Genomic DNA, 10,576 nt, shown 5'->3' on the forward strand with positions numbered 1-10,576 from the left:
AATTGCTTAAACTGAGATTTAAGTACAAGATTTTTCAATAACTTTTAGTTTCATGACCATTAGTTTTTTTAACTGAAATTTTTCTCTTGACTGTTGGAAGATCCAATTTCTTATTCTTCTTTCTGCTTTTGTTTGTTATTTCTGTGAAGTGTGACAAAGTATATGTATAGTGCAGGTCTGTGATCAATAAACAGATTTCTGCTTTTGCACAATACAGATACACCAAGAAATACTGAATTTCTTTGTCACTTTTACCAGGAAGTGAATTTGACTCATTAAAGAGGAAAAGGTAATTAACAGCAAAACTTAAAATGCACTTTCTAGTAAGTTGAGAAAGAAGTGTTGAAGGGCAGAAAGCATAGCTAATCTTAAATTTCTAATCCTCTGCAGCTTCTATAGCTAAAAATATTTTTAGAAATCTAAAGTAAATATACTTTGGACCCTTGAGTAAGGACTTTGAGAAATGTAGTTTTGCGTGATACTGAATTTATTCTTTTGATGGTGGAATATGAGGTTTTATTTTTAAAGTAATGTAGGACAGCAGGGATATTTGTGACATCAATGTGGAAGAAATTTCTTCATGCTTTTACTGACTTATTTTCACAGGGTTAGTTGAAAAAAGATGATCTAAATGAAAGGGAATAAAGTAGCTGTACTGTGTATTTTTAATATTTAACAATTTTAATGAAAATACTACATTTAGTTTGAGAGAGATGCTGGAAAGAACTGAGAGCCCTCAACTCAAATAATGTTCCAAGCAAGTTTAAGGCTATCAGCGTTTCTCATTACAAAAAAATTTACCACATAGCTTCAGATTGTCACTCCAGTATAGCTAGCACACTCTTCTATAATCAAATACAGTTTTACTCATCTCTGACTGAGAAAGTTGCCTTCTGACCAACAAGGGAAAGGAGGATGAACTTGACTCTACCTAGTACAAATTGTAGAGACTTGATGTATATGTCCACAGGAGGCAACATGTTTTGTGTATCCTTAAGGGAATCTATTTTGTAGCTAGATTATCAAGAGCGCATTTCCCTATTCAGACAAGAAAAATTTCCAAACAGCACAGTGAATGAGGTCTTTCATAAACACGTATGTTCTTCTGACCACCCACTTCCATGCATTTCTATTACAATGGCATTGTGTCTGCCCACAAAGTGGTCTGACCTTTTCACTACACCAGAGGCTGCCCAATGAATAGTTTGGCTGTGTTAAGCCTATGGACAGTCTGCTGCTTCTGTTGCCTCTCTGCCAGCAGTGAAGGTTTGTTGCCATACTTCTCTAGCATTTGAATTCACGTTTGAATTCAGTTTGACATCTTATTGATGTTTTTGTGAAAAAATAACGTGAACGTGGTAAAGGAATTTGTTCTGTTCCCTGGGTGCTTACCAGTGTTCCTGAGCCAAGTGGATTTGGAGTCAGCCTTTCCCAGTGAGACTGCACGTTCTCCAGGGGATATCCAGTTGAATTACTTGCAAGATGCTACCAAAAACCTTAATATCCACCTTCCAGACTTCACTTTCTTCCTTCAGAGGAATACTTAGTAGGGTGGAAAAAAGGTTGTCTTCTGCTGTAAATGTGTCAGTACAAGGTAACATGATATATGTGAAGGAGTTACCCAGCTTTTTTGGCAACAGGGAGGAAACTGTGTTCATTTCTTTGAATGCGGGAACCATTATAGTCTGTGGTTAAAAGAAAGAGTTGTCAAGTAGAACATCGGGTCATCTGGAGGTAGAGTTGCCAGGTGTTCCCATGTAAGTGCAGAAGTCTGTGTTGTCTGAACTAAAGAGCTAGTGTCTCACAGTGCAGGAGTACCAACAAAGTCATAAATCTCTGTATGTGCTCTAACTTTTGGCAGCTGATGTGGGGCCATCCTGTTACTCTAAGCTACATAAATGCTTAATATGTTTTTGTCCTTCTGAAGAAGTGTGACAACAGGTCTGAAGCTGTTAGAGGCCTGAGGTCAGTGCTCAGCTTTGCAAGAGTAACCTTGAACAGTGGGTCTTCTCTGTGATGTGAATGAACGAGAGGTGCTCTCATTATATCCTTTGTCATCTCCCAAGTACAGAAATGTCTGGCTTGTACGTGCATTGTAAAGAGTGTAGAAATATTGCTGCTAGGTTAGCAGTGCATGCTGTAAGGGAACTTCTTTTGCTTCAACAAAGCCATGTAAAAGCTTGAGGGTTTTTTGCTGTATACAGGCACTTACCTAAGTAGTCATCAGCATTGACAATACTATGCTGGTTTCTCTCTGCAGTTGTTAGAACTTACAAACTTGTCAGGGAGAAATTCTTCTTTCAGTTACAGATTATTTATCACAATAGCATCAGGACCGGAGGAATCTAAGCCTCTGAAAGAAATCTTGTTGAACTGTGTGTCGTTTGTTTAAGTATTACAAAATGAATGTTCTGTGTACCCTGGATGCTGTTTTCAGGTGGTAGGTCCTGCGGCTTGCTACCCATCTGTCCTTTACGTAGCCTTTCCATTGTTGTTTGGCAATTTCCTTATTGCAGAATCAGAGGACTCTGTAGAAGATGAAAATTGCCAGTTTCCAAGGGCTCCATAAACTTATTGGCCCATGTAAAGCATTGTATGATGAGTGGCTGTGTTTGTGGTGTGTAAAATGTACTTCAGAAAGTAAATTTCTGTTTAAAAAAATCAGTAAATCATGGGTTGGATCTACATCTGCTGTGTTATAATACAATTTGGAAGAGGAAGCATGTTGTAAGTGTGTCACTGAGTACATGAGTTCAGAGCTTTCTTTTACCCATTACATACTGAGCTGCCTGCTTACAAGTATCATTTTCTTCTCTGCCCACATCTTTTCCACTGACTGACATGGCAGGTTTCCACCCTGCAGTAGCATGATCCAGCTGTGATCATCTGACAGTTTTGTAGTGATGGAGTACGTAATCCAGTGCTATCAAAAGTTAAGTGGACACCTCTAGACCTGTAGTTAAAATCTAGTCTTCAAACTGTGATCAGCATTGAGCAATGTGACAAGTAGACGACAACCTGAAGTGGCAGTGCCAAAAGCTTTTCTTGTACATCATATCAGCTGCTTAGATCTGTTGCTGTGGGGCTACCAGCTGCTGTCCAGGATGAAGAATAAGTCTTCTTAACCTCACTCCCCTAAAGTCCCAAGTGCTTCTGTCCTGCACAGAAAGAGTAGTGAAAAGTAGACATCCTTGTTACCACAAAATTCATGTATTCCTATCTACATACCAACACCTCCCACACCTTCCTGAGCAACAGAAAACCCAGCTGCCCCCTTGCCAGCTGTCAAAATTTGCAGCTTTATCTTGAGAGCATCAACACGTAGTTAGTCAATTCAAACATGAAAATGTGTAGCATGTTAAAATTTTGAATCTGAGTTGTGTGTAGACTGAATAAAATATAAAGACTAATGTAAAGAATGTGAAAAATGTAAAGAATAAAAGGCTAATCTGGCTGGTCTAGGGGAGGAAAAGAAAAGTAAATGTTTGAGGGAATAGTGCTAGTTATTTTCATGGTCTCTACTGTTAAATATTATTTGGTGTGTAGTAGTATCCCTTGCCCTAGAAACTAGAGCTCTGGCAATTTTTATAGCCATGATACACAGGCCTCCTGAACAGCTCTAGAATTTGAAGACTTGGATGTAAGATAGGTATAAATGAAATCATTTACAGCTAATAAACATAAGTGTTCTAGCAAAGAAATCATTACTCAAAAGTGCCTTTTACCAAGAGAATTTTTACAGAAAGTAAACTGAACAACAAAATTAAATAGCAGATTTTAATATACTGGTTATGTATTTATTCTGAGAAATGGCCTATTATTCCATGTAGGAAAAGTTGTAATAAATAACAAAGGTCCCAAAGCCTCCAAACTCCAGAAAAATGCACTATATAGGTAACTAGCAGGATACATCGTCAGTCTTTCAAAAGCAAAGGAAAATATGCTGTATTACACTTCTGAAATGCTTTTGGATGTGCTTTTAAGAAAGATGCATCATTAATTGTACATGGTATAAATAAAAGAAAGACTGCAGATTATGTTTGCTTATCCCGTGGTGTGAATAACCAAACCCCAGCCAGGTTACTGGCCTTTTTAGCTTTTAGAAAAAGGTATTTCCTAACACGAAATTTTAAGTCTGAGGAGGAAAAAAGAAACAGGTGCAGTAAAACATGCAATTTAGGATGTCCTACTTAGTTACAAATCCATTAAAAATCTTAGTCTTAGATGAAACGGTAGGAGAACTGTCGAAGTTCAGGTAGGAAGGAATGAAGAATGTCCTACACAAAAATCTGTGGCTAGGCATCTAGATCTAGCATTTTTGTAGAAACACACATTTGGATCTTGAAGCGTAAAAGCTGTGATGCGTAAATGAGACTGGTTTTAAATGAAGGTACTGATGCAGTAGCAATTTTAAGGCTTGGTAGAAGAAAGATGAGTAGCATAATGTTTTGCTCCTAGAGCTTCAGTTGGAATGGTAGAGCAGATCCTGATGGTAGAACAGTGGTACTATGGTAAAATTTATGGTCAAGTGAAGTGAATAACTAAAGCGTATTACAGAATTTCTGTGTATGGCCATAGGGACTGTTACAGCAAGCACCAGTCTGTTGTGGTGACAGTGATCATATAATGATAAGGGAGTTAACAATAGTCACAATAATAATGACAAGCTTTGATTAGCTCCATGTGGGTGAGGTAAAATTTGGGGGCATAATAGCAAAGACTGTTTTTGAGTGACGTTAATGATGTCCCAAAGCAACTAATCTGAGAGCCTACCATAGAAGAAGTGAAGACCACACTTAGATACACCCTTGCTTATGCAGAAGAGTACAGGAGACTGCTGAAAACAGAGGCATCTTTCTGGAAATGAATCCTGTTCAGGGAAGGAAAATAGGAAGATGAGCTCTAGAAAGTGAAACAAAATCACAGTAAGGCAGTATGAGATATTAAGGAACTGTTGACTAAAGCTAAATGCTAGAACTGTGTTTCAGATATGTTAGAAGTTTACAGGAGAGTTACTGAGGTTGGTGGATATTCCAGATGTGAAGGATCCCTCGGATACAAGAAGGCCATTGCAGAACTGTTGTCTGTCCAGTAGTGTTCATGGCAAGGGGGATCAAGTAGGTTGCTACATCAGAGCCATTCTTTCCAGGAGATTAGCCTGGAAAGCTGCCTTAAATTGGAATGCCAATACAGAAAGCTTTTGAACAAATCAATACATTGAACAATAATAAATTGTTAGGACTAAATGGTATTTATGCAGCGGTTCTAAATGAGCTCAAATACAGGGCTGTGGAAATACTATTTCTGTCGTGTGATCCGTCACTTAAATCAGCCTCAGCACTAGAGGAATGAAGGGTTACAAACATGGCACAATCTTCTGTAAAGGGTACAGGTTAGAAGCTACAAAACAGTAAGATCGTCTTTTGCTCTGTGTAAACCAGTTGCAACCATAAGAAGGTCAGTGGACGCAAAGGCTGTTACAGTATTTTGAAGGAGAGCTGCATCCCTGTGAGGATAGTATAGTTATGCCTCTCTAGTCTTTTAGAATTCCTTGGAGTTCTTGGTGAAGGTGAGCACTGATCCAGTCCACAGGGGATTGGATTTTCAAAAGCTTTAGCCAGGGTTGTTCTGCTTTTGTAACTTAGCTGTCTTCTCCTGGATTATGAGTGTTTCAAAGACAGCAGAGGACAAGAACATATCATCTCTTTTCGCAATGAAGTTACGTCACGACTGTGGTCACCAAGGATCTGTACTGATCTGCTTATAAGTAATCCAGGCAAAGGGGTGAATAATGCTGTACCGGAGGGTAATACACAGGTATTTGGGGTACAAAAATCTTAAGGTGAAGAAATTAACACTGAAAAATTGCAGAATGATCTTACAATACTTAGTAAACAGATGATAAAGCAGGAGAAAAACTGTTGCATCAAGTGCAAAGTAATTGTATGAGGCAAAATAACATTAACTAAGCATATGGGGGGGGACGACAACACTTTATATTAGCTACTGTTTTGTAGGAAGGAGATCCTGTGGACAATTTTTGGAAAACATCAGCTCATTGCTCAGTGTCATTTTAGTGGGCAAAGAGAAGGTTAGGATTTCTTAGGAAAGAAATGGAGAAAACACTATAAGACTTCATTATACAGTTACTTTGTGCTCAGTGCACTGTATAGTTCTGGTCATCTAATTTCAAATGTACTAAACTAGTGCAGAAACAAGACAACAGGGGTCATCTGAGATGCAAAAGAGTCTGGAAAACAGGCAGCCTTGAGGGAACAGAAGAGAAGTCCATAGGACTATGAATGATGTGGAAATAGTGAACTGGGAATGATCTCTCGCTGCTTCTTTATTATTCATTGCCCCTTAGCTGCTGCAATTAATAGGCAGTGGGGGTTTAAGGCTGATTTTTATTTTTTTTTAACATATAGTTGAACTGTAGTAGCACTCATGAAAGGTAGCTTCAGAAATCCTTAAACTGATAATTTTTGGCAGTTGAAGATCCACCAGTGAAAAGCTGCTTTAAAAATCTGCTCTTGCTTTTTTTTTTTTTTTTTTTTTTTTTTTTTTTTTGTGTAAGCAGTATCGGCCATGGCCATAGACAAGTTCGTGGACTAGATGGCTTTTTGAGGTGCAATTCAGCTCAAGATGGAGCTGTGTAAGTTGACGTGTCTACCAGCAGGTGTCTGCAGTCATATTGGATGTCTAAACTCCTTTTAGAGCCGGGGGAGCTTGATGAGCCATTTAGCCCACTGCAGACATCCAGGCTTGGTTCACTTGCCCGGAGTAACCTGCCTGGCTTCCAGCCGTTCCAGTAAGACATGGATCTCCTCCTCGGGGTCCAGTGTCTTGTCTGCCAGCTCCGTGTGGATGTCCTACACGGTGTAAGGAACCCCAAGGGGCTCTAGGCACTTCAGGCAACTGAATCATACCCCAGTGCCCAGTCAGCTGAATCATGTGCTATGCACCATTGACTGTACTGACTAGATTTCCATCACCTATAATGGGTGTGTGGACGTGTGTTTATAAACACCTATTTATTTGATTTCTGACTGAATCCCATGCTTGATCTGACGCTGTGTGATGCTTGGGAGTTCAGTCACTGTGGTCACTTTTTCAGCAGGGGTAAGCAGTGTGTTTGCTGTTACAGTTAGCGCATATATAGGTACGATTCCTAGTCTCTTGAACAACTGCCCGTGCGTGTGCGTAATACCCACTCGCTCTAGAGTCCTAGAAGCCCTGCTGATGTGTTTGGAATTGGAGTAGCCCACAATAGTTTGTGTGCTGTGCTGGTCAGTGCAGTCAGCAGAAGAGTCATGAGAGCATGAGTGTCGCATGCTGTGTTGCTTGCTGCCAAAGCCCAGCATCTGGTCACTGGGAGGTCTTGTGGCTTTGGGTACTTGGTTCTGTAGTTAGAGATTCCCCTGAAGTTGTAAAGTTGCCCCCCAGTAGAAAATGATGGAGTTACTTAAGCTGTTAAGAAAATAGAATAAGCTTCTTAAAGATGAAAATTTTGCACTGTCTCTGAGAAGCTTTTCATTTGAAATCTAATTGAAATAATCTAAATAAAAATTGTGTTGTAGCAGCATTTTTTCATGACACAGTATTAGCAGCTTTAAAAAAAGCTATCATATTCTCAGTAACTTTACAATTTGTTTCGTTTCTTTTTTTCTTTTTTTGAACAGGGACGAGGATGGTAAGCCCTGCATCTTTAAGAAAATTGCTGGAGTCTTGTAAAGATCTTTCTTTACTCGATGTGTCCTTCTGTTCACAGATTGATAATAGAGTTGTCCTAGAACTGAATGCCAACTTCCCTAGTGTGTTCATAAAAAAGAGTTTCACCCAGTGACTCCCTACATATGCTGCTGTGGAATTTGTTTGACAGAGTTGTTTCCTGTGAATTTGTGCTGACTTTTTTTGAGAAGAATATAAATCCCCTATGAAATAGTGGAAAGTATTAATTATCTACACAAATGGGTAAAATACGTTTAAATATATTATGCATTTCTTAAAGAGTTGATATTGTACCTAAGAATTGTTTTACTCTGTGTTAATTGGTGGCACTGCATGTTTTTAAATACCAGCCATATGTGTGGCTTTAATGAGAAGAAAATTAATAATGTCTTCTTAAATGTCCCTTTATAGGGTGTTACACACAATAAGCTATGTTAATATCCAGGTAAAAGCAGAAGTTCAATATTTAGCAGTAAGAAAGAGACGGGTGCTTCCTCTTTATGTATATGTGTTTGTGTGTGTATATATAGATGTATACAGATCTATTTGTATATACATACACAGATACTGTAGCATTCTAGTTTGGCCTGCAACATAAGATCTTATGATCTGGCCTATAATCAGTTGTTTGAAAACCTGTTTAAGCTTGTATAAGAATGGATTGAAAAGACACTTTGTCGTCTTCAGTTTTGTGGCAATGAATTCTATCTGATACATTTTTTTTTCTTCCTTCCTCCACCTGAAATAGATGTAGTGATGTTTTACAGTCCAGCCTAAGCAACACAACAGATAAATGCAAGAACCTTTCACCTGAACTTAGAACAGAAACAAAAGAGAAAATTGGCATCTGCTTCTTGGTATTGGATATAAAGTTTGAGTCAGGTACTTAGTGTTGTAACTGGTAATGTGTAGAAAACTCCAGAGCAATTTTCTTTTCAAATTTCTGTCATGGTCAAGACTTGATTTGTGATACATCTGGTTATCATGCAGAGTACCATAAAAAATAGAACTTAGGGTAATGCATTAGCAACTGTCCCTTACACTGGCATCAAATCTACTGTCAAGTGTAAAACCAAACATCTTTGTTCAGTAAAACAGCAATGAAAATATAGTGGGTTTGAAACAAGGGCAATATGATTTGGTGATTTAATAATCACCAAACCTTAGTATTGTATTTGTTTTGGTTTGGGGTTTTTTTGTTTTTCCAGGAGGTGATGGGTCAAAGTACTATTGCACTCTCTCTTTTTAACACTGATGGACAAATTCTAGAGGTTTCTTCCTTTTGCACTTCCTTGGATGAAGTTTTTCTCTTTTTTTTTTTTTCTTGTATGTTGTTATGTACAGCTTCAGTTTAGAATTTTACCTTTTAGCTATTGTTGATGAATATGGACCATGAAATATAGCCTGTCATTTGATATTGGTTCCACTGTTCTTGTACTGATGGCACTTATTACCTACTGGAATAAGAAGAAAAATATTTTGTCTGGCGAAGTACATTACTGCACTGAAGATCACTGGCAAAGAATACCAGTTTATGCAGTAAATAACCGACCACTACTAGAGGACTGCTACGAATCATTAAAGATTTGACGATCTCTGTGACTCCTGAATGAACACTTTGAACTCTTTGTGCTGGTGCCAATACTTTATAAACCATGTCATGAAACAGCTACAGAACATTTATCTGATTTTATAGAAAGACCTTTCTCTTCAGATTTTTAAATTTTACAGAATCTTTTGGGAATTCCAGATCCAAAGAAGGGCATGCAGAGTTGGCTTTTTGATTTTTTCCTCCACACAGATGGCACTATGGGATTTCCAACTAGATTATGCCATTCCTTTTTTTTTTTTCTCTTTCCCCAGAAAACTGGACATTGTCAGAGATCTTTAGATTGATTTACTTTTTTTTTTTCCACACTAACAGATGTCAGCTTTGGTGTGATTCTGTGTGAGACCTCATTTCTTTCAATCAGGTTTGGGTTGATCTATTTTTCTGGGAACTTAACTTCTGACTTTTTTATCTACAAGTAATATTTTTCATTGTAATTGAGTATTAAACATTGTTCTAGTTATAGGAGAACACAGGTTCAGATAATGGGAGTTTACAAAGAACAGTATTTCAAAACAAATGTCTGTTGTGAAATTTCACTTCTCAGGGTGCATCTGTGTTTATCTCCTTTTTTTTCTTAGAGATCCTTCTTGTTTGTTTAGATACAGATTACAGATTCTGTAAATAGAATGGGATGTGGATGAAGTGATAGCCATTGTGCCTTCAAACTGGTAAACTTGGTAAATAATACAGTTTCACTTCCACAGCATCCGTGAATCAAATAAGTATTTTTGTAATCATGTCTGTGTAAAGGATTTCATTCTCTATTGCTTTTTAGGTAGTATAAAGGAGGTTTAAATTGACATTTTGTTCATAGTAAAGGATTTTTTTTTTCTTATGCTGTGCCTTCTGTTTGAAATTGGTTTTGTCAGGAATTCTCTATTGTCCCTTGAAAGATAAATGGAAGTCTACTTTTTATTTGGACTATTTAAAACTTAGCTATTGCTAACGCATAATTAATTCAAATAGCTGAGAAATAATTGGGAAAGACTTCCATCTATAATTGTAGACTTCAACCTTCAATCAGGGTAAGAAGCTCTTTTAGCTATGGCTTTATACGTCCAAGAAGTCTTCCATCAAAGAGAGGATAGAGCAGACTTGACATATCTAATATTTCCAGGAAAGAAAACATGCTTTTTTAGACCTTCCTTATACGTCACAAAAGCAAGAATAGATCACTGTCTTTTTAGTTCTGCTATTTTACACTTATGTGTGTATATCTGTTTATACATATGT

General features: G+C 37.8%; 1 protein-coding gene across 7 annotated transcripts in view; it reads left to right on the plus strand.

Moving 5' to 3' along the window:
* FBXL4 (F-box and leucine rich repeat protein 4) overlaps window positions 1-10,178 on the plus strand; it is a 63,704-nt gene extending 53,526 nt beyond the window's left edge. For 5 of the 7 annotated variants that reach the window (XM_052781456.1, XM_052781459.1, XM_052781458.1 and 2 more), the window contains exon 9: window positions 7,683-10,178. In XM_052781456.1, the coding sequence (XP_052637416.1) occupies window positions 7,683-7,846 (164 nt within the window). In that variant the 3' untranslated portion in view covers window positions 7,847-10,178. Of the gene's footprint in view, window positions 1-217; window positions 290-7,682 lie in introns of all 7 variants that reach the window. The other 2 variants (XR_008234301.1, XM_052781461.1) reach the window with 2 other exon arrangements.
* The last annotated feature ends 398 nt before the right edge of the window (window positions 10,179-10,576 follow it).

This window comes from Harpia harpyja, chromosome 3 (assembly GCF_026419915.1).
Source record: "Harpia harpyja isolate bHarHar1 chromosome 3, bHarHar1 primary haplotype, whole genome shotgun sequence".
NCBI lineage: Eukaryota > Metazoa > Chordata > Aves > Accipitriformes > Accipitridae > Harpia > Harpia harpyja.